The sequence below is a fragment of the Cyclopterus lumpus genome, chromosome 5, assembly GCF_009769545.1.
Source record: "Cyclopterus lumpus isolate fCycLum1 chromosome 5, fCycLum1.pri, whole genome shotgun sequence".
Taxonomy (NCBI): Eukaryota; Metazoa; Chordata; class Actinopteri; order Perciformes; family Cyclopteridae; genus Cyclopterus; species Cyclopterus lumpus.
Window position 1 is genome coordinate 23,359,136 of NC_046970.1, and position 16,174 is coordinate 23,375,309.

Genomic DNA, 16,174 nt, shown 5'->3' on the forward strand with positions numbered 1-16,174 from the left:
CCAACACTTGTTTATAGCTGGTCTAATTCCTCTTCGTCCCCCACAGCATGAACTACCCCCCCACCAAGCGCCTTCGAGGCCTGAACCAGGATGTCGTGACGGCCTTCAATGACCCGTTTGGAGATGACGACGACTTCACCCAGGACGACTTGGATGAGATTGACACCATTGCCTCGCAGGCCATCACCGCGATTGCTACACCCGGGCTTGGGATGAAACCAGGACCCAAACCGATGGAGCCGACCCTCGGGTCCAACTGGCCGCAGCCGGCGGGGCAGAGCAAATCTGTGAGCAGAGCCACAACCAATCAGAGTAGCGAGAACACGTTTGGGTTCAGCAGCAACCGAGGGAATGCCGGGATGCCAAGCAGAGAGCCTCTCGGTGAGTTCAGAGCAGAACTGATCGCTGAGAGTTTAATGGCACGTGGTTTAAACAATCATCATGTCCGTCCTGGAAAAATAGTGAAACTGTGAAATCATCTAATCTGATCCTGTTAAATATCTTCTTCATCACATTAGGAAAATAACAATGTTGGGCCTTTTCCTCTGTATGTGACCAAGAGAAAATATGGGTTTGAAACATGCACATTAAATAACAGCCTTTTGTCCTTTGGGAGATAGAATTTATTCACACAGAGATTTTCAATGTCTACTCAAATTTAATAATAGAAAGATTCACACCACAAAGTTTTAGTCCAGTTTCTAATGAGAAGAAATACAGAATAGGAAAAGACATGACAAGAAAGCCTTCATAAAGACAAAATAAATAATGTCAGAACTTGGTTGGAGTAACAAGATTTAAAAGAACTTGCGGGGTAAGAAATAAGAAAAACGTAGTGAGGGACCAGTCGCTGTGAGTCGTTACAGTAAACAACACAACTGGCGTACTTGTACATATTTTTGTGTTGACAAAGCTCAGCTGTTTTGTGTGTTCAGGTAACAGGCAGCAGCGGTTTGGGTCGGACAGAGAAGACTCACACGGTCTGCTGGAGGCTCAGCATGCAGAGCTCAAGAGGAAGGTGAGACTCACTGGCTTCTCACTTTATACAACTTTGTATAAAACATCCAACAGGCACAAGATCAGGGCATTGAACACAACTACACATCACAGAAGAGAGCAATAACAAGGCATTTGCACGCAAGATTATAGCACGAATGAATTGTCATTTCTTAGTTTTCTGTGACTTGATATTTCGGGATAAGATAAAACTTTATTTAGATCAAGGGAACTTGCTGTAGAATAAACTAAAGACTAGTGTTATACTGGTAGTATATCTTTACAAACACTATCATTTTCCCCGTTTCTCCAAGCTTATAAACTATTTAAAGTTCTTCTTTTTTTTTCTTTGTATTTTGGGCTTTTAGTTGATGTTGTAACTGTCCAGGGGCCTTTTAGCTGACTTATCAATCAATTAATGTGCACTTGTGATTATTGTGAACCCATCCAAAGCAGATGATATTTCGATATCAGTGTGGTTCAATATCAAATGTAGTCAGTGCCTCGTACCAGCTGAGAGCAGACTCTATAAATATACACATGTCCTGGTGAATGTGTACCTTTTATTAGCTGAAGGAGGTGGAGGAGGAGATCGTGTTGAAGAGTGGGGAGATCCGGGTCCTGAGGGACTCTCTGAAAGGAGCTCAACAGGAGAAGGAGACCCAAAGGCAGAACCAGATCCAGCTGGAGATCCAGAGACAGAGAGAGCAGAGCGAAAAGGAGAAGGAGCTTAACAAGAAGGTGAGGAACACACACACACACACAGAGTACATATAATTCTCAGAATAACACAATAATGACATGTTCTCTATGTTCAGGTTCAGTCTTTGAAGTCAGAGCTGCAGTTTAAAGAAGCCGAGATCAACGAGATGAAGACCAAACTTCACAGTTCAGACAAAACCAAGACGGCCTCTCCGCTGCCTAGAAACAGGTCAGTCGTCGTCAATAATACCAACAGCAGTTCTAATAATCAATTAAATGTTTTGTTTTTCTCTGTTTTATGTCATTGTAAACTAAATGTCTTTGGGTATCTCTGGGTTGGACAAAACAACACTTATTGGTGTCACGTTCAGTTATATAGTAGATCATTTATACTGTATGTTTGTATTTTTTGAATACAAAAATGTGAAAGTATCGTAAATGATTGATTGTCATCCACTCGTCTCTAATCTGATTGGCGGCTCTGTCTTTCTCTCTCCTCCTAAGTCCGAAAGTGCTCGGCTGTCTCGCCCAGCTGCATCATGGGAGCGTTGGCAGCTCGTCGTCGCCAACAGGAAATGGCTTCATCACCAAGGAGATGTTTGGAGCCCACGTTCCCTCCAGAGCGACGACGCGGAGAGACGGTGGGTCACATGACGAAGATGGTGGTGCAACGGGCGCGTTGAGGACCAAATTGTTGGTTTGACGGGTGTGTTTTTGTTTGTGTGTTGCAGCAGACAGAGGGGGGTCCAGCAGCAGATCTGGGGACAAACAGGAAGTGTCTCGACCGGACCCCTTCCTGTCCGTCAGACCTGCACACCTGCAGCACCCAGGTCAGTCTGCAGAGATGCTTCATGGAAATAAATAGGTTGTGATACTAATTTCTAAATTAGTATCACAACCCTCTAAACCAGGGACTGACACTGGATCTGTTTATCAGGCTGAACAGAGAACTTACATTACATGTCATTTAGCTGACGCTTATCCAAAGCGACTTACAATAAGTGCATTCAACCATGACTTGATGTTTAAAGAAGAGGGCGTTTACCAGACAGGGAGGGGCTAAGGAAACACAGTTTCCAGCTGCATTATGGGAAATGTAAACTCTAGTGTTTGTGTTGTCGTCCAGGTGGCGTCCTGCTGGGGTTGCTGCTGCAGCAGCCTTTGTCTCCCAGCAGCCTCGGCCTGTCTCACCTGCTCTCTATGAGTCTGAGTGACATCCACCCGACATCCAGGTAAACACCCGGCGCTGTAACCATGACAACGTGGTGGTGATGCAGCGTAATATAATGTGTATAATGCGGTACTGTCGTAGTTTTAAGGAAAGGTGTTTGCAAATGTAACTTAATAGAAAAGGATATTAAGAGTCGCACCATGTTTGATCAAGTCAAAGAGAAAATACCTGAAGCCGTGCTTGAGACTTTTAATCAAATGTCATTGTGTCACGATCACATCAACACCCTGCTGTATCAATGCAGCCACTTCATCTCAGTCACCACATGGGGTCGCCAAATCCACCAAAACCCAAATCTTTAGAAATAGATAATACATCTGAGTAACACAAATTGACTTGAGTAGTAGGACTGACGGTGATCTCAACAGTAGTAGCCGTGGTGGTTGTAGTACTACTAGGTACTACTCCCATCACAGCCCAAGCACGAAGGATTAATATAACTGTGTTGAATGTTGGGATTTCAGCAAGTCTGCAGGTTTTCTGCTCCAGTCTGATGCTGCTGTGGGTGTCAGCGGGGGTGAAGGTGCGGCTCCCAGGCCTACTCTGAGTCCTCTCCAGAGTCTGGCTGTGACTGGACTCAACATGCTGAGTCAGAACCGATCAGCAGCCGCAGCCGGCAGCAGAAACAAAAGGTAGCGTGAGACACTACGATCTGGTGAACCTTCACTAACTTTGATATTTGCTGCTCACTGAATAATCCAGAAGACACCACAGTGGAAGCTGAATGGTTCTGTGGACTGCAGAGCCCTCTGGTGGCCAAGTTGTGTGATGCTGCACTGAAAAAGACCACATGGCAAAACACCTGGAGGCCATGTGTTAATATAGATACAAGATATCAGGCCTATACACCACTGACGATTACTGTTTTACAAATACTGTCCTCACACAGAAGGAACACTTTAAATGCAACAACAAATAAAAAGGTATAGACCAGCTGGTGCTTTATGGACCAATGATGCCACAGGATTTGTTAATTAGCATTTTTATATCCACATTTAAAGTGAAAAGGTTTGCAATAAACATCAAACCATGCACCTCCAAAAAAGTTAAAGAACCACTCACACAGATGTTAAGTGTGATTTTGGACAACTAACATTCATCTAAATGATCTAATGTGTTTGTGTAGGTCGTGTCCCGGAGCCGTCCTCTTCCTCCCACTTTTGGAGCTTCACCTGTCTCGACTCTGTCAGGCTCTGGACTCGCTGCGCTCCACCTCCGCTGGCAGCGGTGGTTCAAACTCTACCGGCGCCAGCTCGCTCCCAGCAGGCGTTGCTGCTGGACTGGGGAGACTGGACGAGGCTGGTTTGACTGGTTTCAGTGTAGAGGACACTGGGTTGGCTGCTCTGAGGCTCCTCTACCTGTTGGTGGCCCACAGCGACGAGGTGATGGCAGCGACGACGCAGACACACAAGACATTTAAATCAGTGGGATGTCACCTCCATTACTGACAACTTCCATCTATAGCCCTCTGAATGACTGCAAACTTTTAACACAAACTATGAACTCGACGTTGCCTAATAGGCTGACCGAACACTTAATACTCCAGTTTGAATTAATGAAAACAACTTAACTGAAATCTCAAGTCGACCTACAGCTCTGATTTGTCTCCTCCCAACTGCGGTCGGTAAAGCTCTCTGCCTGATCGCGGCCTTCGTGTGTCTTTCCTCGTTTACATTTAATGTGACAGTTGACATCCCTTCTTCATTTTCTCTCCCAGGTGGTGGAAGCTGTGCTGTCGAAGGAGAATCAGAGCAGAGTTACAGACATGAAGGTACAGAAACGAACACGCTGATGGACTCGCTTTGTTCCAATTTAGACTTTAACTCCTCCCCTTTATTTAATTAGTGAGTGGTGACATTGAAATATCAACTTTCTGATATGAAACTACATAGTGTTTGTCCAGGAGGCTTAAGATTATCATGTTATTATGATAAACATTTGTCACTGTAAATACTCAAATAATGTCATGAACTTCTCCCTCGGCTCTCAGACTGAACACTCTGCTGCGGGTGTGGTTCTGTGCTCCCAGAATGCCTTGCTGCAGTCCGTGTTGCGGCTGTGTGAAGCGGGGCTCGGCGGCGGCTGCGTTGGTTCGCAGAATGAGGAGCTGGTCCTCGATGCCATGAAGACTCTGTGTGTCGTCATCGAGAGGACGCCACGCACGCATGCCGACAGGTAGACTTCAATGAAGACGTGAATCCACCTGATCATGTGACAAACGGATAAGACCGATACGACAAATGTTCAATACAATAAAAAACTTTTCTTTGAAAACTTAATTGAAAGTTGTGGAAATCGAGATCCCATATTAAAATCCTTTAAACGTTTTGTCTGAAAGGAACCAATTTGAAAATTGCACGTTGGCTGAGGTTTCAAGTAAAATGTTACCAAATTGGGTTATACATTAATTTTGTCATAAATCACGTGCACACAAATTGATGAGGAACATATATTACTTACTAACATACCAGTCTGACATCAAATTGAGTATTTTGTTTGTTCTGACTGCAGAATATATGGATTTTGTTCAAGAAATTCTGAGTGAGACGTGAATTTTGACTCAAACGAACTGCTGAAGTACGAAGAATGAATTCTTCAGTCCGACCAACAGAAAAGGAACAAAAATAACCCACTTTTCCATTTATTTTTTTTACTACAGAAATAACTAAAAAGGATGAATTGATGTTCACTGGGGATTTATTAGTCACCACCGTCTGCGTTTCTCCCTCAGGTTGCAGTGTGTGTTGCAGGTGGTGTGTGCGTGTTTGTCAGCAGACTGCAGGTTGCACACGGTTTTGGGATGCGTGTCTGTCCTCACGTCCATGACCGACCACCAGACTCTGGCTCAGCGGCTCTGCTCTCAGCACGGTGAGTTATCTGAACTTCAGCGTCACAACCTCTCTGTGAAGTTATCCCTCCATTGTTTAGGTTTCACCTCCTCGTGATTTGAATAAAGCTCAATGTAGCAGTGTTTTTTTGTTTTGTTGGGGTTTTCTTTTAGACCCGTGTATTTTCCTGAAGTTGTTCCAGTTCATCAGAACCAGACCAGACAACCGAGCAACACACACAGACTGGATTCTGCTGGACCTGCGGGTAAAACAAACACGCACACACAGTGGAGACATACTTCCTCCTCAAGGAGATGGAGATGAATAGATGTGTACAGATTTTAAAGCCCTATGAGGCAAATTTGTGATTTTGGAGCGATACAAAGTAAATTGACCTCTGCAACATCCGTAGCCTCCTCCAGGCTGCTGCATCCCACCGTCTCCCTCACCCCAACAACTCTGTATTTTGTGCCTCTTTGTAGTCTCAACGCCACAAGTTGTCCGATTGGCGATAATGGCTTGTGAAAAAGTGAATGAAAATAGAGTACTTTCACATACTTGGTCGATAACGGTACTCGGTCCTTAAAACCGTGATGTCTGTTGGAAAGTCGCCATAAAAAAAAATGCCGTTAGACGATTCAAAAAGCACTTAATGTGAAGTACTGCGACGTCCCTCCCACCGCGTGCAGTCGGCAACCTCAGCAAAGAAGTGGCGTGACGGTGTGTCACGAGTTGATCTAGTGAACTCGTGCTCGAGGCTGTAACAGCTGGCCCGTGTGCTGATTCTCTCATTTTAACAGCACATTCTTCCACACATCCGATTTCCGTATCATATTGCTTTATTGTTAGTTTATGTCGTGCATGGACGTGTTGCATTCTCCAACAGGTTTGTTCCACCTTTACGCCTGTGAGCAACACACTTATTTATTAGAAAGAGAACAAGACAGTTTGGTCAACAAGCTCATACCTGTGATCTTTATTGTCATGCGTTAGTCCTTTAGGCACCGAAGCAGAAAAACAACCAGTCGACGTGGATTTAATATATTTTAATATTAGAAACTGGCCTTTTTTTTATAAGTATACTTGATTATTGTTGGAAACTCAAAACTCCCTTCCTGTTTTCTTGATAAATTCAAGTGTGGAGTATGTGATTCTGTTGTTGTACATGGAATAAGTGCTGTGGAACTGTACAATATATTGAATTTATCATTGGACACCGTATAGATTCCACCTCTCCAAGCTTCACAAAGGCTCTGCCTTGGTTTGTTTGTGCAGGCTGAAGCTTTTGTTTGGACGTGGCTTTTATGAGACTTTAAAGTACTTCTATTTTGGGTCCATTGTTGTCTTCGTGTCTCAGGTTGTTCGTTTGCTGAGCAGACTGATGACTCAGAGAGCAGAGAGCTGGACCACCAGCCAGCACAGCAGCTGCCAGTGTTACACTGAGGTAAAACTTCATATGGAGACACTAAACTGTGTGTTGCACCTTTCTGCACACGCCTCTTACCTGACCTCGTTCTCTCAGTTGGTTCAGACAGTGGTGATTGTTTTCCATCGTCAGTGGTTGGATCTTCGTGGTTCTCAGGACTCAACAGGTCAGTCTCACGTCAGATTTAAAACACACGGCGGCATTCCCCCGTAGAACTATTCACCACACCCAACAAACCGTCTCTAAAATCATGGAGTTGCTTATTGTTTTTCACCCATCAGGCCTTGCTGCGCCCTCACAGAAGTGCCACGCCCGCCCGTCGCCATGGTGGCGCAGCCCGGCAGCGTCGCTGCTCAGAGAGTGTCTGCTGCTGCTGCACTGGCTGCTGCTGCATCACGGCAGCTTCTCGGAGAACTGCAGGCCGCTGCTGCACATGTACGACCAGGTGATCCCTGCTGTCCGAGACACGCTGAGGAAGATCCCCGAGCTGAGCGAGAGCGAGGGTACAGACACAAACACACACGCACACACACACACACACACACACTCGCACATATACAGAGCGATCTGCGGGTTTTCTTTTCAAAACCCAGCCCTACCGCCTCTTCTCTCGTTAAAGTAAAACGTAAATCCCACATTTGCGGAGCTTGTCTACTTTGGTTACGTCTCTACTGCCGGGCTCTTGAAGCCGTCGGATATTATTACTCGCACTGAGCATTTTTATGCCGTTAAACTGTCGTAACAATGCGTGACAGCTGTAATTCTTGGCCGGTTGACAGGTGATTTGTTCTGCTAACTTACAGGAGACTCTTTCCATAGGGACCTTTTGTACAGACGTTAACACTAATGTTCACGTTGGGTAAAACGAGTACTGCTGGTGATTATCAAAGTAACGTTGGCTTAGTGTCGTGTTCTGATTCCACAATTTAGTTTTTACTCATAACCCTCACATTTGGTAAATACAGAAGAAGAGAACACGGTGCACCCACAAGAACACATAGTGGGTGCACCCTATATCATCATATATATATATATATATATATATATCATCCCGAGTGGTAAGCTGACAGTTGCCACTCTGGTTGATCCTCTGACAGCTGTCTGGTAAACACAGGCAAATTCATAATCTGTGTATATGTCGCTGCGTAGAGCTCATGAAATGAATGAGCTATGGATGCTATGGCACTTGAGCTACGGCCCGCCGTGACTGATTGGATGGAACTGATCTAGAAACGCATAATTTATTATGACATGGAAACTGTATTTAATGTGCATCAGTCACGTCGTGGCTGATCCCCTTAAGCAGACATGTGTGTTGCTGCTGTAAGTTATTCACAATATTGTGGCATATTTTCTTGTGTTAGGATTTACACATGTTGTTTACTCTTACTGGATATCTGGAGCTCTATAACTTTACAAACATAGTTACCATGGCCTGAACATGAAACGGCAGGAGAAAAATCAGTGTGAGATTTTAGGAAAGTCATTGTCATTCATTTAAAATCTACTTTTAAGTATTAGGTAGCGCACAGGTCATGGTTTATGTTGAGCTATTGTTAGCACTCATTTGATGGTTTCCTAGCAACAATAATAATACAAAAAACACGATTTTACTGATCAGGCCCTTTTTAAAAATAACGTCCACACTTCCTGTTTCCTGTGTGGCAGAGCTGGCGTTGGAGGAGATCTGCCGCTCGGAGGGCGACGACACTGATGACATGGACACGGATACTGGCTCCTGATTGGCTGATTCCACCAGCGATCAGTGAGCGGACACGAGCGACGGTTTACTGACCGATTGGATATTTCAGGCTGAGACGAGCTCAAAAGACTAAAGTGGATGTTGGAGAGAAATGAAGGATGAGAGAAAAGAGGTGTGACTGAAGTGATGAAGTCACAGGATTCGTTCTGCTGTCTGATGCTAACAATAAAACGTAAAGGTGAGAAAAGGTGCTGCTGTCAGAGTTCATGTTCTGTATGTGGTTTCTGTCTGTCTGTACTCTGGTTCTGATACTTCTCTGTGGCTCACACCTTTAGTTAATATACTGATACTTGGCCTGGACCCCATAATTAATATTAACATTATCAATCTGGGCTGCACGGTGGTGTAGTGGCTAGCACTGTCGCCTCACAGCAAGAGGGCCGCGGGTTCAATTCCCGGTCGGAGCGGTCCTTCTGTGTGGAGTCTGCATGTTCTCCCCGTGGCAGCGTGGGTTCTCTCCGGGCTCTCCGGCTTCCTCCCACAGTCCAAAGACATGCTGCAGGTTAATTGATCTCTAAATGTCCCATAGGTGTGAATGTGAGAGTGAATGGTTGTATGTCCCTACATGTGCCCTCGATGGACTGGCGGCCTGTCCAGGGTGTCCCCTGCCTTCGCCCTATGTCAGCTGGGATAGGCTCCAGCGCCCCGCGACCCTAATGAGGATAAGCGGTATTGAAAATGGATGGATGGATGGATTATCAATCTGCCACCACTACCTCAAAAGCTCACAATTGTACAATTTGCATTTATTATGTTTTACCTGCACAAAAACTTCTTGCCGCTGAGCAGTTAGTCGGGTTTTATTTGTACGGGAGTTCACTGATTTCTAGAAGTTAATGTTGTGATGGTTCTACTGGAGTCTGATGAACTGCTTGTTGTGACCACGAGCGTCGTCGTCTACTTGAGCAGCAAGTATGTTTTTTACTTTGTATTTAGTTCACACGTTATAACAACACTTCCTTCTGTTGCTCAATAGCAGCATTAGCATAGTACAATTTACCTATGTAAAGATCTAGTGGCGCGATGTCTACCTGAGCAGACAATGTTTGTACTGTTACTGCAGTTAGCGCCGTTAGCTGGAAGCCGCCAGCTTACTATTGACATTCTCTGTGTTTTAAATTCTGAGAGGCTTGAAATGCCTCTAATGTCTGACTGGAGGAGAGACGGTTTCACGCCGTCTCAAACCTCTAAATGCTTCAGACGGAAATGTTTCCACGCGGTGAGATGCTTTATACTGACTGTGTGTGTCTTGTCTGAGGATGGAGGCTCTGTGGGAATTAACACCGGTAATAAAATATTGAAAACCACCAACAACAACAACAACAACAAAACGGTTCGGGACCAGAAGAGTTTGTGAAACATCTTTTATTTATTCTCCAGCTGTAACTGAGGTCTGAGTGACACGTTCATAAGAAGGCATCCTATTGGCAGGTCGGATCGGTCGGTCAAAAGAAACTCGAGATTAACGCTTCATTCTTTTCTTATTACGATTCAACACAACGGTGCTTATTTCAGGTCCTTTTCTACTGAGATTTAATTACAATGTTTCTCAGAAATATCAGAATTCTTTTTTTTTTAGGATCACAAAGGTTGATCCAGAGTCATTATTATTATTATTGCCTTGATGAACATATTTGAAAACCAGGTCATTTTTTTCTTCTGCATAATGGTTTTCATGAGCACCAGAAAAAAAACGAATTATTGAATGAAGTGATGATCCTGAGATGGAAGGACATGACAAATATGTGTAGCGATCACTTTTCAACACTGACCGATCCTCCTCTTATAATACTAGGGAGCAGCCAGGAAGTGTAAACGCTGACATGAAGGAGCCGTGTCCCATTTTGTGCTCCGCCTCCTTCAAAGTCCACCGGTATGTTCAGTCTTTTGCTGGTGTTGAAGTGGTCCAATCAAATCTCCACTGCAGGATGTTTAATAATGAGTCTGTAGTTTAACGCTGGGATGTAACTGTGTTGAAGGGGAACTGGGTTTGCGTCGGGTTCTGGTGGAACTGGTGACTCTGTTGTGAATTTGTCGGAGCTTGAATTGAGACGCAGCGAGAGGAAGGCACCTGATGGTCCGGTCAAGTAATCCAGGATCAGTCTCTCTCTGTGTGTGTGTGTGTGTGTGTGAGGACTTGTGTTCATTTGGTCAGCTATTTAGTCAACCTCATCCTGTTTATTTCAGTCAAGTTTTAGTTGATTAAGTTTGGGCGTTTTAGTTGTATCTGTTCATGAAAACTTGACATTTTAATGTTGTTTTTTTTCTTTAGATCTACTGAACGTTTCAGTCCAGCCAAAATGTCTTATTTCTTTCTCCAAAGCAGAGTTGTTGTCATTGTTTGTAAAGTTTTACTGCATTGAAAAAGAAAATGTCTATAAAATTCAGTCTTTTTGGGGGGTGGGGTCAGCAAAATCTTCATCAACAATATTGCATGTTGATGTATAGTCACAGTAAGTGTTTAATGGCGTCTCGTCATCGTTGTGGAAGAACATTTGTAAGTATTAAGTAACCGTATCAACACTGAGGGGCATTTTGGATGAAGGTCGTTCAAAGGGGAAACTTTGTTTTCGGGTGAAAGTTAAAGTCAGGTTGAGGTGACGTTTAGTGAGGGGGCTGAAGGGATGAAATGCATCAAGCTGGGTCCTCACAAGTATAGAGGTACAAACGTGTGTTTAGTGTTTCTCGGTCCAGGTCGGCACCACCTGCTCGTCGTCTCCTCGTGGACTCGGTAGTGTTTTGTGCGCGCTGTGGTGCGTCTTGTTCGTGTTGTGGTGCGCAGCGCGCGGGCCGCTCAGCCACGGGTGCATCAGCAGCTCCGACGCCGTCAGTCTCTCCGTGGGCGACTTCCTCAGCATGCAGCCGATCAGACACTTGGCTTGCGGCGACAGCCAATGCGGCACGCTGAAGGAGCCGCGGCGGATCTTGGCGAACAGCGCGGCGGGCTGCGTGTCCTGAAACGGGTATCGTCCAATCAGCATGGTGTACAGAGACACGCCCAGGCTCCAGATGTCTGCGGCGCGGCCCGAGTAAGACCGGGTCCCGTTGGTCAGCAGCTCGGGGCTGACGTAGGCGGGGCAGCCGTGTCTGTCCGTCAGGGAATCGTCGTCATGGTCACCGTGCAGGAGGACGGAGTCGTCCAAGCCGAGCAGAGCGAGACGCGTCCTGCAGAAAGAAAGGACCACAATGCATCAGTATCTGTAGTACCGGGGTTAGAAGTAGTATTAATAGTCAAAGTAGTGTTAGAGGTATTACTAGTAGTATTTATTTCTAGGTTTCATCTGTACTTCGCTGATGCTACTAATTATACTGCCGCTTCCCCCAATACTGCTGATGTAAGCATTAGTATAACCAGTGTCAGTAGTATCCATAGTCATTAGGAGTATTACTGGTGGTAATATTGGTAGTATTTTAGAAGTGTAATTGGCAGAAGTATTTTAAGTATGTTACGCAGTATTTGTATTGGTATGTTCAGTCGTATTAGCAGTATATGAAGTATTTTAAGTGGTAGTATTAGTAAGGTTAGAGAAGTCAGTATCAATATTTTTAGAAGTGTGTGTGTGTGTGTGTAACATGCAGTATAAGTAGTATCAGAGTAGTCTGTCTCACCTGTATTTGTCGATGAAGACGAACCTGCGGAGCTTCAGGTCTCGCAGGACGACTCCATGGCGATGGCAGTGCATCACAGCATTCAGCATCTGGGCGAACAGAAGCCCCGCCTCCTCCTCGGCAAGACGCTTCCTGGTCCGCACGTACGCATGCATGTCGCCGTGGTGACCGGGCAGGAAGACGTACACGCTGTCCTGGCCAATCACCACGTCCAGCAGGCCGCAGACGTTGTCGTGGTGACCGATGCGAGCATAGGCAGCCAACCGCTCTTGGTAACCACATAGAGGAAGTACCTGTAACCATGGCAACACGGTATGTATTTGAGGAATATCTCGAGTATCTACAGCAGTATTGCCAATACTACTATTGGTATTGGAAGTATAAGTCGTATTTCCATATGTGGTATTAGCAGTATTTTTGCAGTATAAATAGTACCAGTAGTATTTTTGCAGTATGAGTAACGGTAACTACCTGGCAGGTGTATTGCTCCTTTGTTTGTGCGTGCTCGGCCCTGTAACTCTTTTCCCCCTCGCAGCGTCCGAACAGGAAGTACGATCCGACTCTGGATGGGGATTGGCCCTCGTTGGACCTGGGGGCGGGGCTTCTGGGCCTGAGGCAGTGGGACAGGCCGGTTGTGGGAGGGTTCGACTCCAGGCGAGCTACTTTACATTTCACAATGTCCTGGGGCTCGTCCAATAGCCTCTTCAGACACAGCTGAGACCGCGCTGCGGTCATGCCCATGCTCATCTGTGATTGGAGGAGACAAGTGACATCATCAGATTCCTTACAGTTTACAGCCTTATTGATACTATTTTGTTCGACAGTATAATATATACATCAGTAGATACCCGTCTAGTGAATTAAATGTCGTCGCCTTCACAGCCTCGTTGTGTCACGCTCATGTTGGACTATCTCACAAAAGTGCACTCTATTGTGGAAAGTTTACAGTTACCAGCGTGAGATAATAATAATAATAATAATAATGAACCTTTTATTAGTCCCACAGTAGGGAAATCATTCTCTGCATTTAACCCATCCTTAGTAATTAAGGAGCAGTGGGCTGCAGTGAAGCGCCCGGGGAGCAACTATGGGTTCGGTGTCTTGCTCAAGGGCACTTCCACATGCAAAGATATTGTTCTCTTTGGAAATTGCAGGTGTATGGATTTTTCCCGGGAACATCGCCATAGATTCCCAGTTTGTAGTACTGAAAAATCCCCGCTGCGTCTCCTCATTTGGATATATAGACCGTGACTTAACTTCAAGCAACTTTAACGTAAATAAGAAGTTGTTGGAGACCCTGTAAGCGCCTCTCAGCCTCCTCCCTCCACTAAACGCTCCTTGTTATACGTTCACTCGTATACAGTAAGAAGAGTTGCATTAGCGTCGCTGCTGCTCACATGCTAACGTGTCTATAGGCTTCATGATGCAACTTCCTGTAAGCTGACAGATGCTTCAGCTTTCAGATCGTTGCATCAGAGTACAACAGTTTATAGTTTAAACAGGCTTTAAATACAGTCAACACCTACCACACACACGCACACACACACACACACACACACACTGAGAGTGTGTGTCTGTTCTATAAAGTTTTTCAGAGCCTGCGGTCGCCGCGATGACGCTGTGTGGCAACCTGATGTTGGCCAACGCTGCTTTTACTCTGACACCCTGAGTCACAGCGCCACCGTGGCAACGTAATCCCCTGAGACACACACACACACACACACGCACACACACACAAACAAACACACTCTCAGTGAATCTTTGCTGTTTGATGTGTCACCTTGTCGGCTGCACTTTCACAACCGGAGATCAGACTGTTTATATTAAACGACCAAAAACACACAAACCTCACTAGATTCTACTGGTTCTCTACTTTCAGAGAACGGTTCAGTCGTTTACTTTACGTATTCTGCAGGACTTGATGTTGGAAGTCGGAACAAATTAAAGTTGAACAAGGAATTTCGGAACCCAAAAAAAAAGTGTATATATATATATATATATATATATATATATATATATATATATATATATATATATATATATATAAAAAAAGTATAAGTTGCAGTTTTCAATGAGATTCTTAACAAGGTTTTCTTACTTCTGGAAATTCCAGTTTCCTGTTTGCTCTCTATGTGAATGCACTTGTTTCTACTGGTCTCTATTTATTCTATCTGACGCAACTGACTGAAGAGGTTTCCCTCCTTGTCGTCATCTCAACGTTGACCTTGTGACATCGCCGCTCTCTCCGGAAGAGGATTGGGTGCCACTTGTGAAAAAGAAATGTACAAACTGAAATGCGTATGTCACATTTAATCTTCTGCCACGTGCCTCCGTCCCGCCGCTCGACATTAAAACCGAGACCAACGCGAGATCTCTGACATCTTTACAAACTCACTCTTCTCCCCCTTCCTTACTTTGACCCAACGATCCCGACTCACCAGCTGCTTCCAGAACTTTCAACTGAACCATTACACGGACAAAAAGGTCAAAACCGTTTAAAAAGAAAAAAAGACTCCGGAGCTCTTGTGTCAACAGACCCATCGCCATGACAACTGAGCACACTCATCCTCTGACGATGAAGACCATTCTGAGTTTCATTAACTCAAGGTATTTGTACTTTACTCGCATACTCCCATTTTCTACTTGTGTGCAGCCAACAGCTTCCCCTCATTTAAACTGACGCCTACGTTTACTTTTAGATAAATATTTAACAATCGCAATAAAAGATTAACTTTTATGATCATTTCTCCAGATTAAACTACAAAAGAACTATAATAAAGTGTTAAAGTGGGCTCCACCTTAATGATGCCATGTATTGGCTAATGCATCAGTAAAAGTAATCTATGAATATGAATGTAACACTGAAAGAGGTAATTATGCATATCGAGTGCTGGTTTACTTTAGTGAACGATCTTTGCTCATAATTGAAGTATTTGTATAATTTATTGCAGCTACTTGAACAGTGAAAGGATCAGAGTACTTCTCTCACCTCTGATCTCAGGTCGGTTTCTTACCTTTCGCTCTTCAGACAGACGGACTGGTTCGGACTGCAGGTCAACAGGAAACCAGTAGAAACCCAGTAGACTGGAGCGGATGGTCTATCTGTCTGGACCAGAAGTTGTCGAAGACATACCAAAAAAAACACAAAAGATTTCCCCTCGACTGGAACCAGCAGCTCTGATACTGGGAGCACTGGACTCCGGGGATGACGTCTTTGTCTCGTTGTATTATTATTGTCTCGGTTGCGCAACGTGTCGTCAGTCAGCTGTTCAGTTTCTTCTTCTTCAGTCTGAATGAGATGAAACTGATCGTGAAAAACTGAAGAATAAAAAAAAAAAAATACGAAACCGTTTTTAAAAAAAATATATATATTCTCATAAAAACTAAAAATGAAACATTTTGTTTGTTGTTGTATGTATATCCGGAGCCGAAGCGAACAAAGCCGAGTCAACCCGAGTGCTTCCGCCCGAGTTTAAAATAAACTCGAATCCGTGCGTCGCTGCGGTCTTTAGATCCAGTCGGACCCTCCCGGACTCTGGTCTGCCGCGACCCCGTTCGTCTCCGGAACTTTCCGGCGGAGTGAGGACTCAGACTGACTCCGGGTCCGTTTGGTTTCGTCG

The 16,174-nt window shown here is 44.7% G+C and overlaps 2 protein-coding genes across 5 annotated transcripts in view; one reads left to right on the plus strand and one right to left on the minus strand.

Moving 5' to 3' along the window:
* Positions 1–9,236, plus strand: part of atrip (ATR interacting protein) — a 10,015-nt gene extending 779 nt beyond the window's left edge. For 2 of the 4 annotated variants that reach the window (XM_034533179.1, XM_034533180.1), the window contains exons 2-18: positions 47–381; positions 936–1,018; positions 1,567–1,737; positions 1,815–1,927; positions 2,203–2,339; positions 2,430–2,528; positions 2,825–2,930; positions 3,394–3,561; positions 4,056–4,311; positions 4,647–4,700; positions 4,920–5,104; positions 5,661–5,797; positions 5,931–6,022; positions 7,115–7,201; positions 7,280–7,349; positions 7,465–7,686; positions 8,852–9,236. In XM_034533179.1, the coding sequence (XP_034389070.1) occupies positions 48–381; positions 936–1,018; positions 1,567–1,737; positions 1,815–1,927; positions 2,203–2,339; positions 2,430–2,528; positions 2,825–2,930; positions 3,394–3,561; positions 4,056–4,311; positions 4,647–4,700; positions 4,920–5,104; positions 5,661–5,797; positions 5,931–6,022; positions 7,115–7,201; positions 7,280–7,349; positions 7,465–7,686; positions 8,852–8,925 (2,388 nt within the window). In that variant the 5' untranslated portion in view covers position 47 and the 3' untranslated portion in view covers positions 8,926–9,236. The remainder of the gene's footprint in view (positions 1–46; positions 382–935; positions 1,019–1,566; positions 1,738–1,814; positions 1,928–2,202; positions 2,340–2,429; positions 2,529–2,824; positions 2,931–3,393; positions 3,562–4,055; positions 4,312–4,646; positions 4,701–4,919; positions 5,105–5,660; positions 5,798–5,930; positions 6,023–7,114; positions 7,202–7,279; positions 7,350–7,464; positions 7,687–8,851) is intronic. The other 2 variants (XM_034533182.1, XM_034533181.1) reach the window with 2 other exon arrangements.
* Positions 9,237–10,294: 1,058 nt separating this feature from the next.
* On the minus strand, positions 10,295–16,174 carry trib3 (tribbles pseudokinase 3). Its single transcript, XM_034531984.1, has 4 exons — positions 15,569–16,174; positions 13,026–13,301; positions 12,555–12,847; positions 10,295–12,110 (listed from the first exon to the last, which is right to left on the minus strand). The coding sequence occupies exons 2-4, from the start codon at positions 13,299–13,301 to the stop codon at positions 11,621–11,623; spliced, it is 1,059 nt and encodes a 352-aa protein (XP_034387875.1). The 5' UTR covers positions 15,569–16,174; the 3' UTR covers positions 10,295–11,620.

Bases quoted from the DNA above. Each gene is read 5' to 3' on its own strand.
- trib3 (XM_034531984.1), bottom strand. From the start codon at position 13,301: ATGAGCATGGGCATGACCGCAGCGCGGTCTCAGCTGTGTCTGAAGAGG. The intron at 12,848-13,025 runs GTAGTTACCGTT...CCATGGTTACAG, and splicing joins AGGAGCAATACACCTGCCAG to GTACTTCCTCTATGTGGTTA. The intron at 12,111-12,554 runs GTGAGACAGACT...TTCTTTCTGCAG, and splicing joins GTCTTCATCGACAAATACAG to GACGCGTCTCGCTCTGCTCG.